This window comes from Seriola dumerili, unplaced genomic scaffold, assembly GCF_002260705.1.
Source record: "Seriola dumerili isolate Sdu_G_001 unplaced genomic scaffold, Sdu_1.0 BDQW01000068.1, whole genome shotgun sequence".
Lineage (NCBI taxonomy): Eukaryota > Metazoa > Chordata > Actinopteri > Carangiformes > Carangidae > Seriola > Seriola dumerili.
Window position 1 is genome coordinate 19,570,635 of NW_019174323.1, and position 15,424 is coordinate 19,586,058.

General features: G+C 43.8%; 2 protein-coding genes across 3 annotated transcripts; one reads left to right on the forward strand and one right to left on the reverse strand.

Moving 5' to 3' along the window:
* The first annotated feature begins 126 nt into the window (after window positions 1-126).
* Window positions 127-6,408, forward strand: lipa (lipase A, lysosomal acid type). The gene is made up of 11 exons (XM_022743363.1): window positions 127-241; window positions 1,081-1,207; window positions 2,799-2,910; window positions 3,616-3,814; window positions 3,900-4,009; window positions 4,170-4,306; window positions 4,436-4,582; window positions 4,771-4,842; window positions 4,964-5,032; window positions 5,242-5,352; window positions 5,570-6,408. The coding sequence occupies exons 2-11, from the start codon at window positions 1,085-1,087 to the stop codon at window positions 5,690-5,692; spliced, it is 1,203 nt and encodes a 400-aa protein (XP_022599084.1). The 5' UTR covers window positions 127-241; window positions 1,081-1,084; the 3' UTR covers window positions 5,693-6,408.
* A 2-nt stretch (window positions 6,409-6,410) lies between these two features.
* ankrd22 (ankyrin repeat domain 22) lies at window positions 6,411-11,613 on the reverse strand. Of its 2 annotated transcripts, XM_022743364.1 has the most exons (6): window positions 11,536-11,613; window positions 10,544-10,735; window positions 10,356-10,463; window positions 10,150-10,227; window positions 7,048-7,146; window positions 6,411-6,963 (listed from the first exon to the last, which is right to left on the reverse strand). In XM_022743364.1, the coding sequence occupies exons 1-6, from the start codon at window positions 11,554-11,556 to the stop codon at window positions 6,886-6,888; spliced, it is 576 nt and encodes a 191-aa protein (XP_022599085.1). In that variant the 5' UTR covers window positions 11,557-11,613; the 3' UTR covers window positions 6,411-6,885. The 2 variants fall into 2 exon arrangements, with proteins under 2 accessions (XP_022599085.1, XP_022599086.1); XM_022743365.1 differs by lacking the exon at window positions 7,048-7,146.
* Window positions 11,614-15,424: the final 3,811 nt, after the last annotated feature.

The window sequence follows — 15,424 nt, forward strand, 5'->3', positions numbered from 1 at the left end:
TCGTTTGTTCCCTCCCGGATCATTTCCGGTCTCTGATGATTTGATCAGGGCGGAAATATCGATTGGAAATCTTGGCGTTCAAGGTTATTGGAAAACAAAGGGTTAATAATCTGAAGCCTGTCTTTGACCAATCACAGAGAGGGTCTCCCTCTGACGTCACAACCGCTCTCTTCCTTACATTCAGAAAACAAGTCGGTTAGTTGAAGCAGCTCAGTCAGAGATCATCAGAGCGTGTGGCAAGGTGAGTTTACAGACATTATTAACGTGTTATTAACTTTATTATCGAGTCATTAACTCTGACTTTTAAACAGGAGTAGAAACATGTCAATTTTCCCGCCGCTTCTGTGCCAGTCAGTTCGTGTTTATGTTCGTATTTAAACAGTGTCAACGTCAGAACGTCGGAACGGTTAGAGACGTGAAAGTGACGTTCACCGTCCCTCAGAGAAAAGGCCTGAAAACAGCCTGTAAACGGGATTTAACAACAGGTTTATAACATGCTGAAAACTGAAAGAAACCAGCCTGAAACCGGCTTTAAGACAGACAAGAAACAGCCTGGAAACATGTCTTAACAGCAGGATTAAAACAGCCTGAGAAAACACACTGGAAATGTATATTTGATTTAAACATGTTTTAAACTGAAAAAAACAGGTAATAACCAGGCTGAAAACCAATCAGGCAGTAAAAAGGACGAACATCAGACACACAACAGGTAAAAACAGGTAGAAAACCTGATGTTGATGTGGCATAAAAAGGCTAAACAGGCCCTGACTTTACGTTCACCTGTAAATGAGTTTTAATGAAACAGTTTGATCTCTCAGAAACTGAATTTGGATCTGACCGTGAAAAAAGAGCAAATAAAAAACCTTGTGTTTTATTTATAACAGAGTGTTTTCAGTCTAAAGATAAAACAGTCGGTAAACAGACTGTTAATCACATGATCCTCATCAGCTTCAATCAGCTCGATTCAGTTTGTGAATAAAGAAACATTTTAGGTTTTAACAAGAAACAACAACTTCTACTGACATTTTATAATGAACCATGAACACATCATGACTGCCATGTGCGTGTGTGTGTGTTTAGACAGATGATGTGGTGTGTTGTGGTGTGTGTGCTTGTCCTCTCTGGGCTCGTACACACTGGACCGACTGTCCTGAGACACTCCAATAAGCTACAGCAGAGGCTGGACCCTGAAGTGCACATGAACATTGTGAGTACACACTGTCAGTAAATATCAGGTAACCTGCAGGTAATCTTCAGGTAACCATCAGTATCTGGATCTTTCAGAAAATATTACGACTGTTTCAAAAATATGAAACTTCTGACTTTTATTCTGAAAATATTACTTTTTTCAAAATATTACATCTTTTATTTCTGAGAAAGTATGACTTTTATTCTGAAAAACTTTTTTTCAAAACATTGTGAATTTTAATTTGAAAACAGTCTTTTAAATTCTGTAAATAATGATGAAATATTCAGTGTTTTTAACATCATCAGGACTTTTATTTTCCACCTCTGTGATGTCATGATGAGCTCCTGAGGCAGGGTCAGGGGTCAGAGGTCAGGTGTATTTGTGCAGTGTAAACCAGTTCAGAGTCAGAAGCAGGTCTGGTGGACTTTGGTCTGCTGATGTCAGCTGAAACCTCCAAACACCCAGACTGTTTGTTGAAGAAACACAAAAGACCAGATCCACATCCAGATCCAGGTCAAGATCCAGGTCCAGTCCTCAGGTCAGAGGTCAGAGAGGTCCTCTTCACTGAGGCGGTCCTGGTCCTGGTCTCTCAGATCCAGGTCTTTACAGGGGTCCTGTTTCCTGCTGTGTCAAGTGTTGGTCTCAAAGTCTGGACAGGAACAAGAGGGTATTGATTATTGATTATTTTATCTGAACTGAGGTTGTTGTGGTCAGGAGACTAGGGTGTTAACAAGCCCTGCCGATGAGTAAAGTTTTTCAAAGTAAAAGCTGAGGTGTGGAGTTGAACTCTGCTGCCACTGAGATCAGATGTGAAACTCTGTCATGAGACCAAGCGGTCACATGTTTCTGTTAGCTCCTCCCACTTTAACCCTTGCTCCTCTTATCAGCTGACACACAGTCACATAGAGTGCTGCAGCCCACAGCTGTGTCTGACAGGAAGTCCCCCTTCAGAGTAATGTTCTTTACATTAGTACTGAGGTGTGTTCAGGGGCCTTTTCAGATGTCTGTGTCAGCTGTTGTTGTGATCTGGCTGATGTGTCACATGACCTCTATCACCTGTAAGAATATATGTATTGAATATAGAATTGTGTACCTGCAGTGTCATTAGAAACAGTTGAAATTTTAGTTACTTGTATAGATTGAAGTGAAAGCAAGCTGAAGCTACAGTTCCTCTATTGACCACTAGAGTGGCTCCAATAGTGAGTCAGTCCCCATAGACTCCCATGTTAAAATGTCCAACTTTACAGCAGAAATAAAACATGTTTACATAATATATAACTCACCTGTTTACATTTTATTAAGGACTACAGTTATGGAGGATTGGGGGTGAGTGACAGGTGGGTGAGTGAATGCACCAAAGTCTCAGCTCCACACACCCCTCCTCTTTGACCATATTTGGATTAGATGAGAGTTAGGGGCGAATCAGATCCTGCCAAGATGGCGACGGTGGGGCAGCTCACTCTGAGCTTCAGAAACCTGTGGGTGACATCACAGAGGCGACGTCCATCTGTATTGACAGACTGTGAAGGAGCCTCTTTTTCTGCTGAATATCTATATGAACTTTCTATTGAAACTCACTTTGTTTTCCTGTTTGTTGTGTTCCCGTCAGACAGAGATCATCCAACGGTGGGGTTACCCTGCGGAGGAGCACGAGGTGCTGACGGAGGATGGGTACATCTTGACTGTGAACAGGATCCCATGGGGACTCAGACACACTCCAGGTCAGACTCTGGGCCCCCTGTGAGGACCACTTGGGTTTTACTATAGTTCCATTTATTGTCTACAGGTGACACAGCTGTGTCTCATCATTCTGTGACACCACAGGGCTGTTAGAAAAATAACAAATAAACATAGAAATGAAAACATATTTTAGTTTACAAATAAAAAATTAAATGAAATTACAATTGTTTGTTTTTCTGTAGTAAATTCTTAGTTGAAAATGCAGGTAACTTGTTATTTATATCAAACAAAGTGGATTCAGCAACATCAACAGAGATTTAACTGGTTCAGGACCAGTCACAGTCTGGTCTGCTGCTGGTCTGAAGCTGGTCTGAAGCTGGTCTGAAGCTGGTCTCAGCTGGTCTGAAGCTGGTCTGAAGATGGTCTGCAGTCGGTCTCAGCTGGTCTGCAGTCAGTCTCAGCTGGTCTGCTGCTGGTCTGCTGCTGGTCTACTGCTGGTCTGCTGCTGGTCTGCTGCTGGTCTGAAGCCGGTCTTAAGCTGGTCTGCTGCTGGTCTGAAGCTTGTCTGAATCCAGTCTCAGCTGGTCTGAATGGTCTGAAGCTGGTCTGAAGCTGGTCTGCTGCTGGTCTGCTGCTGGTCTGCTGCTGGTCTGAAACTGGTCTGCAGCTGGTCTCAGCCCTCTGCTCCACCAGGACTCCAGTCTGGTTTACAGTTCTCAGTGGTCTCTGGTCTGTGTGTACTGCAGGTCCGAGGCCGGCAGTGTTGCTCCAGCACGGCCTCCTGGCTGCTGGCAGTAACTGGATCACCAACCTGCCGAACTGCAGTCTGGGATACGTGCTGGCCAACGCCGGGTACGATGTGTGGCTGGGAAACAGCCGAGGAAACACCTGGTCCAGGAAACACCAGACCCTCCAACCAGACCAGGAGGAGTTCTGGAGGTTCAGGTACAACACGCCTGTCTGACATCACACTGCCTGTGTGACATCACACCGCCTGTCTGACATCACCTGTCTACCCGTGTGTCTGCAGTTATGATGAGATGGCTCTGAAGGATCTGCCAGCTGTTGTAAACCACATCCTGAAGGTGAGTGGGCAGGAACAGATCTACTACATCGGACACTCCCAGGGAACCACGATAGGTAACACACACACACACACACACACACACACCCACACACACACACACACACACACACACACACACACACAAACACACACACACTCATTGTTTCTGACAATAATAATGACTAGTGTGCTTTAAGTTTTGTCTCATCACTCATAGTCTCTCTTATTTCCCAGCATTCATAGCGTTCTCCAGGTTGCCTGATCTAGCCAGTAAGATCAAGCTGTTCTTCGCTTTGGCTCCTGTAGCAACCGTCGCCTTCACCAGCAGCCCCATGACCAAACTGTCCGTCCTGCCAGACTTCCTCGTCTGGGTAAGACCTGAGCTCCTGTTAATGAGTCTGTGTTAACGAGTCAGTGATACTGTTAACAAGTACTGATGATGCATTTTTGATGTATTCTTGATGTATTGATAATTGATGATTGGTGTCATCCCCCTGCAGGACCTGTTTGGTAGGCGGGACTTCCTGCCTCAGAGTCACATGATCGAGTGGTTTGCTGAACACGTGTGTGCGAAGCAGCTTCTCAGTGAACTGTGTGGAAACCTGTTCTTCATCCTCTGTGGCTTCGACGAGAAAAACCTCAACATGGTTCATATCATACTGATTCATTAGCTAAATTAACTGATTCATCAATAGATTCATTAACTGATTCATTAACTGATTCATCAATAGATTCATTAACTGATTCATTAATAGATTCATTAACTGATTCATTAACTGATTCATCAATAGATTCATTAACTGATTCATTAACAGTTTGAAACGTTTGTTTACAGACTCGGACTCCAGTCTACACCACACACTGTCCTGCTGGGACCTCAGTCCAGAACATGGTCCACTGGGCCCAGGTAACACACACACACGTGCACACACACACACACACACACACACACACACACACACAGAACACACACACACACAGAACACATAACCACAAAGTGAATGTGATCTGAGCTGTTGTTGTTTCAGGCTGTTCATGGAGGGAAACTCATGGCGTTTGACTTTGGACCTGCAGGAAACATGAGACACTACAACCAGGTGAGAAAGTCCCTCTGACACCTGAGATTGAGACAGAGTCTGAATCTGAGACTGAGACGGAGTCTGAGACTAAGTCTGAATCTGAGACGGAGTCTGAGACTGAATCTGAGACTGAATCTGAGTCTGAGACTGAAGTGATGTCATCAATTAGCTGCTGTGATGATGGACTCTGTTTCCTTTCTCTGTGTCCTCCATGTGTCCCTCCTCAGTCCACTCCCCCTCAGTACCATGTCCAGGACATGAAGGTTCCCACCGCTCTGTTCTCAGGGGGACAGGATACGCTGGCGGACCCCAAAGACGTGTCTGTCCTCCTCACTCAGGTGAGTCCTCGTCCAATGAGCACGATTGAAAGTCAGAGAGAAGAAACTGAGAAAAGTTTCTATGTATGGTGATAATAAATAACACCTGTCTCTCTATATATATATCTCTCTGTCTCTCTCTCTCTCTACCTGTCTCTCTGTCCCTCTACCTGTCTGTCTCTCTCTCTACTTCTCTCTCTCTATCTCTTTCTCTGTCGCTCTACCTGTCTGTCTGCAGGTCTCTCACCTGGTCTTCCATCAGCACATTGAACATTGGGAACATCTAGATTTTATCTGGGGTCTGGATGCTCCTGAGCAGATGTTTCCCTCCATCCTGAAGCTGCTGCAGGAACACCACTAGTGTGTGTGTGTGTGTGTGTGTGTGTGTGTGTGTGTGTGTGTGTGTGTGTCTGTGTGTGTCTGTGTGTCTGTGTCTGTGTCTGTGTGTTCTCTCACAGCAGCTGCATCAGTCTCTGAAAAGTTTTATCCATTCACTCTCTCCACATCTGTACAGCTGTGATGAGCCATAACACGTGGACCAGCTGTAGACCAGAACCCAGAGTGGCTCAGGTCACTTCCTGTCTGATCATCCCATCGACAGACTTCCTGTGTGACATCTTCGTGTCTAGGCTCGTCGTTTTTGTCTTTTATTGTGAAGGGCCACGTAGCGGGTCCTGAGTGTGAAGGTTATTTTATTTTGTAGCAGCAGCAGGTGTGGGTGAAGTGTTCACCTGTTCTGTGACCTAGTTTGAACTTTGTACCTGTGAACTGGCTTTACTGGTTTTTAAGTGTTTCCATTTTATGTCTGTTTGTTTTATTTTTCATCAGGAAACACGGCTCATGCTAATGTTAGCATCATAAACATTGATAACTGTGATTAGTTTTTTCAGTATTAGTCATTGAGTAAAAATTCATTTTCGGAGGGATAGCCACGTCCAATCATGTGACTTGAATCGTGGTGGGCGGGGCTAAACATTTGTAGCATGATGTCTTCTATATTGTAATCAATCATTTTGAATCTTTTTTTTTTTTAATCAACTGTCCAATCAATATAAATGATAAATAAATAAACAGAGTGAGACAGTTTCATTTCAGTTTTATTAGTGACCAATTAAAGAAGAAGAAAAAGGAGGCTGAAACATGAAGATGATCTGTAACTAACTCTCTGGGTGTGAATCTGATATCTGTGTGTTCAGTACAGAGGGTGGGGTCACAATGTGGATAGCCTAGCTTAGCATAGAGACTGGGAGTGGGGGGAAACTGTTAGCCTGAACTATGGCTGTAACAACAAACCTTAAAATGACCTTAAGTTTTCAGTGAAGTGTAAATTCAAAGGCGACAAGCTTAAAAAGTTCTGAAACCAGGAAATCCATTTTCATTTCCTGTTTTACAACCTCAACTGTCTTCTGATGACATCATCACAGGTTACATTAACACCTATGGACGGACACAGCTGCAGCTTTAACTCTCACTTCACTTTAAACAGAGTAACAGTGAAGACACGTTCATCACCTGTCTCCTGTCCTCCTGACTGTCTCTCAGGCTGTCTGTCTATCACTTTGTCTTCTTCAACATGTGGATGATCTTATTGAACTTCAGTCTGGTGGCGATGTCCAGCGGTGTCTCTCCATCCTGCAGCAGAAAACAGACAGGGATCAGACCTGTGACGTACCACTAGGTCACAGATGGTGCGTTTGTGGTTCCTTTTGTACGTACATTATTCTTGACGTTGATGTCGGCATTTCTGTTTAGCAGCAGAGGAACCAGACGGTGAGTTTTTCTCTCACAGATGTAATGAAGAGCCGTGTTTCCTTTCTACACAAAACACATTCAACACATGATCACTGCTGAAACAACTGACGATGCTGAAACAACTGACGATCACTGCTGATACAACTGACGATCACTGCTGAAACAACTGTTGACCACTGCTGAAACTACTGACAATCACCGCTGAAACAACTGACGATGCTGAAACAACTGACGATCACTGCTGAAACAACTGACAATGCTGAAACAACTGACGATCACTGCTGAAACTACTGACGATCACTGCTGAAACAACTTACGATGCTGAAACAACTGACGATCACTCTGCTGAAACTACTGACGATCACTGCTGAAACTACTGACAATCACTGCTGAAACAACTGACGATCACTCTGCTTAAACAATGACGATCACTCTGCTGAAACAACTGACGATCACTGCTGAAACAACTGACAATGCTGAAACTACTGATGATCACTCTGCTGAAACTACTGACGATCACTGCTGAAACTACTGACAATCACTGCTGAAACAACTGACGATCACTCTGCTTAAACAATGACGATCACTCTGCTGAAACAACTGACGATCACTGCTGAAACAACTGACGATCACTGCTTAACCAACTGACAATGCTGAAACTACTGACGATCTCTCTGCTGAAACTACTGACGATCGCTGCTGAAACTACTGACGATCACCGCTGAAACAACTGACGATCACTGCTTAACCAACTGACAATGCTGAAACTACTGACGATCTCTCTGCTGAAACTACTGACGATCGCTGCTGAAACTACTGACGATCACCGCTGAAACAACTGACGATCACTGCTTAACCAACTGACAATGCTGAAACTACTGACGATCTCTCTGCTGAAACTACTGACGATCGCTGCTGAAACTACTGACGATCACCGCTGAAACAACTGACGATCACTGCTTAACCAACTGACAATGCTGAAACTACTGACGATCTCTCTGCTGAAACTACTGACGATCGCTGCTGAAACTACTGACGATCACCGCTGAAACAACTGACGATCACTGCTTAACCAACTGACAATGCTGAAACTACTGACGATCTCTCTGCTGAAACTACTGACGATCGCTGCTGAAACTACTGACGATCACCGCTGAAACAACTGACGATCACTGCTTAACCAACTGACAATGCTGAAACTACTGACGATCTCTCTGCTGAAACTACTGACGATCGCTGCTGAAACTACTGACGATCACCGCTGAAACAACTGACGATCACTGCTTAACCAACTGACAATGCTGAAACTACTGACGATCTCTCTGCTGAAACTACTGACGATCGCTGCTGAAACTACTGACGATCACCGCTGAAACAACTGACGATCACTGCTTAACCAACTGACAATGCTGAAACTACTGACGATCTCTCTGCTGAAACTACTGACGATCGCTGCTGAAACTACTGACGATCACCGCTGAAACAACTGACGATCACTGCTTAACCAACTGACAATGCTGAAACTACTGACGATCTCTCTGCTGAAACTACTGACGATCGCTGCTGAAACTACTGACGATCACCGCTGAAACAACTGACGATCACTGCTTAACCAACTGACAATGCTGAAACTACTGACGATCTCTCTGCTGAAACTACTGACGATCGCTGCTGAAACTACTGACGATCACCGCTGAAACAACTGACGATCACTGCTTAACCAACTGACAATGCTGAAACTACTGACGATCTCTCTGCTGAAACTACTGACGATCGCTGCTGAAACTACTGACGATCACCGCTGAAACAACTGACGATCACTGCTTAACCAACTGACAATGCTGAAACTACTGACGATCTCTCTGCTGAAACTACTGACGATCGCTGCTGAAACTACTGACGATCACCGCTGAAACAACTGACGATCACTGCTTAAACAACTGACAATGCTGAACCTACTGACGATCACTCTGCTGAATCTACTAACAATCACTGCTGAAACAACTGACGATCACTGCTTAAACAACTGACAATGCTGAAACTACTGACGATCACTCTGCTGAAACTACTGACGATCACTGCTGAAACTACTGACGATCACTGCTGAAACAACTGACAATGCTGAAACAACTGACGATCACTGCCGAATCAACTGACAATGCTTAAACAACTGACGATCACTCTGCTGAAACTACTGACCATCACTGCTGAAACAACTGACGATCACTGCTGAAACAACTGACGATCACTCTGCTGAAACTACTGACGATCACTGCTGAAACAACTGACGATCACTCTGCTGAAACTACTGACAATCACCGCTGAAACAACTGACGATGCTGAAACAACTGACGATCACTGCTGAAACTACTGACGATCACTGCTGAAACAACTGACGATGCTGAAACAACTGACGATCACTGCTGAAACTACTGACAATCACTGCTGAAACAACTGACGATCACTGCTGAAACAACTGACGATCACTCTGCTGAAACAACTGACGATCACTGCTGAAACAACTGACAATGCTGAAACAACTGATGATCACTCTGCTGAAACTACTGACGATCACTGCTGAAACAACTGTTGACCACTGCTGAAACAACTGACGATCACTGCTGAAACAACTGACGATCACTCTGCTGAAACAACTGACCATCACTGCTGAAACTACTGACGATCACTCTGCTGAAACTACTGACCATCACTGCTGAAACAACTGACGATCACTGCTGAAACAACTGACGATCACTCTGCTGAAACAACTGACGATCACTGCTGAAACAACTGACAATGCTGAAACAACTGATGATCACTCTGCTGAAACTACTGACGATCACTGCTGAAACAACTGTTGACCACTGCTGAAACAACTGACGATCACTGCTGAAACAACTGACGATCACTCTGCTGAAACAACTGACCATCACTGCTGAAACTACTGACGATCACTCTGCTGAAACTACTGACCATCACTGCTGAAATTACTGACGATCAACCAATCACTGCAGACATGAGTCAGGTCTCCGCCCACATGTAGCTCTGTGTATGATGTGAACTCACATAGTCGACAGCGTTGACGTTGACTTTGCTGCTCAGCACGGTGTTCATCAGAGTCATGTGCTGCCTCTGTTTCTGTAACTACAACACACACACACACACACACACACACACACACACGAAAGTAGAAACAGTTTTACTGTTGCAGTTTGTCATTAGTAAGTGATTCATTATCAGACACTGAGGAAAACGTGGGACCTTGAACGCACCATGAGGAAGTATCCCAGCAGCAGGATGGGCATCAGGAGGGAGATCATCAGGTAATCCAGCAGAGAGAAAGTCCTCTTGGACACATAGTGGAGACAAGTTCTCTGTTTCTGAGACACACACACATTTGAATCTGAGACAGACAAATAAACAGTGACAGTGATATGATGACATCATCAGGTGAACCTACCTTATTGGTCAGGTGGACGTCAGCCCGGTTCTCCAACAGGTATTTGACTACCCTCAGGTTGCCGTGGCGACAGGCAGCGATGATGGGCGTGTCCCCGGTGCGTGCGTCCTGGACGTTCAGGTTGTCAGGATCATGGGACAGGAGGCGGAACAGCTGGTGGACATCTCCGTCGTACGCTAACTGACAGGTCGGCTGTAACCACAGAGACACGCCCACCACAGAGAGTCAACAGGAGCCCGACCTCTGACCTTTACACTCACACTTTCTATGTGTCAGAGAGCTGCCTGTAACACCGTCCACAGGCCTCACCAAAGTAACAACTATGTCAAATATGTGAAGTTTCCTTGAGGAGCCTGAACCAGGACTGGACAGGTCGGAGGACATTCCTCTGCTGTCTGACTGGATCCGTGTGTCAGACCTTCAGACCCGCATCCTCTCTCTACATGTTTGTGTTGATGCTGATGAGACTCGCTGAAACAGAGCAACAGTTGAAATGGCCCACTGTCTGTAAACACACCGCATTTACGCAGACAGGTGATAAATGGCCTGGAGGTGCCAGGGATCGAACCACCGACCTTCTGATCAAAAGACAACCTGCTCTACCTGCTGAGCCACAGACACCTCAGGGAGTCGTGACGTACAGAATCACCTGTAATGTAGGAGAGTCAGACACTGAAAAAAGCCTTTTTCCCGCCTGTTTCCTGAAGAACAGTCTGCTGCTCTGACACAAAAAAAACTCGACGATGGTTTTGACCGCAGCTCGTCACAAACAGGTGAGTGTACAGGTGAGTATACAGGTGAGGACAGTGCAGTGAAGTACACCCTAAGTGCACCTGTACTGATGTTTCTACCTGAACCTCTCGGACACCTGCTACACCGAAAGTCTGTTTGGTTCTCGCGCCGAACCAACGTCACCTGTCCAGACCGGGTTCGATAAAAACACCAGGTTAAACAAAATAAAATAATCGGATTAAAGAATAAAAGCGTTTTACCTCAGAGTACACCAGCCCCATGTCTACCGGCAGGAACACACCTGGACACGTCAACGTTCCTACAACTTCAGCACACACACTTCCTGTCACACATTTCAAAATAAAAGGGACAGGCTCTGTCCCCCACATCTCCCTGTTTCCTCATTGACTCTGCATTATATTTTACAAAAACAATAACATTTTATCATTATTTATCCATCTATAGGACAAAAGGACACACACACACACACACACACACACACCAGAAGTGAAGAAGCAGACTCACTGATTTTTAATTTTACCATGATAAAACAACTGATGATCCAAACCTTCACTTGTTTTCCCGCCATAATGATGATGACGATGTGTGCAGGTCCTTTCCTTCTTCATCATCATTCAATCACCGAACATTATGTTGAAAGAGTCGTAAACAGAAACAGCTCCACGTTTAATGATAAGTCTGCTTTTATTTTGTAGTGGAAACTCTGTCACTTCCTGTCTGTCGTCTCACTGAGTGAGTTTGACAGATCAAAGCTGAAGTGAAAGAGACAATGTGTATCATCTTCATGTTTCTGACGCAGTTTGATTCAGTCACGTGACTCTCTCTCTCTCTCTCTCTCTCTCTCTCTCACACACACACACACACACACACACACACACACACACACACACACACACACCTGGTTCACACCTTGTTCTGAGACATGTCCACACAGGAGGATCTCACAGCTGGAATCAGCCTAAAGCAAAATAAAACAAGAGGAGTCAGTGAATGCATCGTGAAAATCCAGTCAGATGTCCAACAGTGACACAGTGACATCTGTTGTATCCTTAATTCAGTTCATTATTATTATTCAGAAATCCAAGTTTATTATTATTATTGAGAATGTGTTCTTTATTTACTCATTGATTATATTTCATGATTAATGTTCAAATGGTATTAAAAATACAGTTAAAAGTAAGATTAAATATATACAGGATTCAGTTATATGATATGTGGTATGTTACAGTATGAGACCACAAGGTGGCGCTTCATTCGTTTACATGTCAGTTTACAACAGGTCAGAGTAAAAAACCGGGAAAAGAAAGTGGTTCAGTGGAAACAACGTTAAACAACAGATCTTCCCGGGCAGTTAGTAGCCGATGTGATGTATCGTAAATGCATGTTTTCGTCAGTAAAACCCTGGAACGACATCGAGGAGTCCTGCTTCATTTTTTAATAGAAGTTACAGTTAAGTTCCCACAACATCAAACACAACACACACAAACAACAACAACAACAAACACACAGCTTCACAACTGATCCAGTCTGACACCAGCAGTTTTTTAAAACCTCTTAAAACGTAACAAGGTCAAAGGTCAAAGGTCACATGATCAGCTTCTCGGTCTACAGACTCTGCACACAATGGAAAGTCAAAGCAGCCCCCCCCACCTGTCCTCACCTGCTGGTGGAAAGACAGAAATTTGCAAGTTGAACTCAAAACCACAGTCTCACCTGTGTGAGGTCATCAGGTGACCTGAGTCAGAGTCAAACTCATGTCTCCAGGCGGAGATTGAGAGACCCTCCCCACTGGACCGTCTCCAAGCTGATCCTGATCCTGATCAGAAATACCTGGTTCAGTTTAATGAGGGTTGGAGACGCTGCAGGTGAAACGACGTCCTGATCAGGTGAGTCCACAAGAGACTCCAGAGACCAGATCAGACTGAGCCAGCACAGACCAGCTGACCTGGGTCCAGGTCTCTGTCAGCTGATCCACACCTGCTGCAGGTGAGCCAAGTTCAGAGTATGAAAGGAAGGAAGCTAGTCCAGAGAGGAAGGACGCCGACCTTCAGCCTGGAGACAGGGATCTAACCTGAGCTCGGCCGACCTGAGGTACATTACACAGGTGTGTGTGTGTGTGTGTGTGTGTGTAAAAAACAAAACAACAAAAACTGAGCTCAAACGATAAAAAAAATTCAAACGCTGTGTTCACTAACCTCATCTGTTCGCTTCGATTTCTCCGAGCGAATTTCTGAACTTCCGCGGTTCCACCGAGGAGGAAACAGAACAGGTACACCAGGTGAGCCCACACAGAGCCCTGGGGTGTCTGCTTTTGTTTTCACTCGACATCATCTGAGCTTCTGATGTGGAGGAGGGACTATGTCTTTTTATTATTATTATTGTTGTTATTATTATTTTTATTGATATTATTATTATTAGTAGTATTATTAGTATTGAACCAGCTGTGGCCCTGGTTGCGCCTCAGTTTGGTGCCTGAAAAACGTGTCAGAGTGATACATTACAACTGATTTACTCCTTTCTTTGGCAGTAGTGGTGCGCATGTGCAGAGTCAACACCCACTCCTGTGAAACCGGAAGGTGGGAGTGAGTCTTCTGTGCACAGAGACGATCTCTTAGCTCCACCATCTCTGTCATCAGTCGCTGTTTGTTTGCAGCTCCCGGAGCTTTCAGCCATTTTTATCATCAGCTTCACTCACCGGGCTTAATCACCGGTCACTGTAGACCCGGGTCTGGATCCAGACTGAACCCAGAGGCTGTGACCCGGGTCTCTCAGCTCCACATGTGGTGGGATGTCGACAGGAGAGCACACCGACATCAAGCAGGTACATTGATTCTCCTGCCTCCCGGAGCTCTTTGTCCTGTTCTGTGGGTCTTCCTCTGGGTCCAGTAGAACCAGTAGAGTCAGAGTGGAGCTGTGAGTGTGTTTTATTCATCTAAACAGCAGCAGAGACACGTTCAGAGTCACTATTAGAAAATAGGAAATTGTGGTTTCAGCTGCAGTTTCACACTGTGACACAGAAATCCCTTAAAGTCTCTTATGCATGCATTCTATTCCATGTTATTCTGAATGAGACCTGTCATCTGGGCCGAACTCTTATTTTTTATTGCAGGATTCAAGGGTTTAAGGAATTTAATTTCCCCTTAATTTAGTTGTCAGTTTAAGGTGTTTTTGGGCCCTTATTAAAACTTCTTAAACACCTTTAATTTGAAAATTACACATTATACACATTGCATCAGTAATTAATGGATAAATAATTAACTGTAAAAGAATAAGTGTGTTTCTGGGAGTTTAAGGGATTTTTAAAGGGGTAAGATCCGTTGTTTGAACCCCTTAAACAGAATAAAACCAACCTTTAATTAAAGTAAAATTTAAGGGACAAAAAGCCCAAAACTAAAGATGAAACCTTTAATTTAAAAATATAACTGGTGCACAGCCCTTAATTTACACATTAATTAATATTAGACTGATGTTTATCTCTGCGCTTAGATTCCAGAAAATTAATGTTTAAATTAATAGATTCTAGAGCTTTAATGGATTTTATGTTAGGGGTTCATAGAGAGACAAAATCCCTTAAAATGTACAGAATCCCATTTAAAAACCACTAAATAAATGTCAGTCCAGTAATTAGTTCCTTAAAATTCCATTAAAGTGCCATTGATGCTCCATGAATGATATGACATAATGTACACTGGATATTTAATGGGACATTTAATGGACTTTAATAATCTAAGGTATTTGAAAAGTTTTCAACACAGTTTAAGGGATTTTTAAGAGATAAATGAGAGAAAATACATTACATCCATATATTGGAATCCATTAATTGTTCCCATAAAAACCGTTTAAAACACCTTAACTACACCATTGTTTGTTGACAAGCAAATCATGTGTGAAATAATTTTGATTTAATCTGTGGAGAAATGAAGACCTTCATCTATTACAATTAGTTATCCCTTAAAATCCCAAAAGTTTCAGTCTCTCAGAACCTTATATCCCTTAAAAACACCTTAATTCTTTAAGGGGTTTTGTGAGATTTAAGTGTGTACTGTAAATGAATGGGAAGCTGTTTTAAGGTGTTTGTACATTAAACCACAGAAAAGTTTTCAGGCCGACAGGTGAGATTCATGTGTA

Coding starts and splice junctions, on each gene's coding strand:
- lipa (XM_022743363.1), top strand. CDS start 1,085: ATGATGTGGTGTGTTGTGGTGTGTGTGCTTGTCCTCTCTGGGCTCGTA. Junction 2,911..3,615: donor GGGACTCAGACACACTCCAG/GTCAGACTCTGG, acceptor TGTGTACTGCAG/GTCCGAGGCCGGCAGTGTTG. Junction 5,353..5,569: donor TGTCTGTCCTCCTCACTCAG/GTGAGTCCTCGT, acceptor GTCTGTCTGCAG/GTCTCTCACCTGGTCTTCCA.
- ankrd22 (XM_022743364.1), bottom strand. CDS start 11,556: ATGGGGCTGGTGTACTCTGAG. Junction 10,464..10,543: donor ACGTCCACCTGACCAATAAG/GTAGGTTCACCT, acceptor TGTGTGTCTCAG/AAACAGAGAACTTGTCTCCA. Junction 10,228..10,355: donor TGCTGGGATACTTCCTCATG/GTGCGTTCAAGG, acceptor TGTGTGTTGTAG/TTACAGAAACAGAGGCAGCA.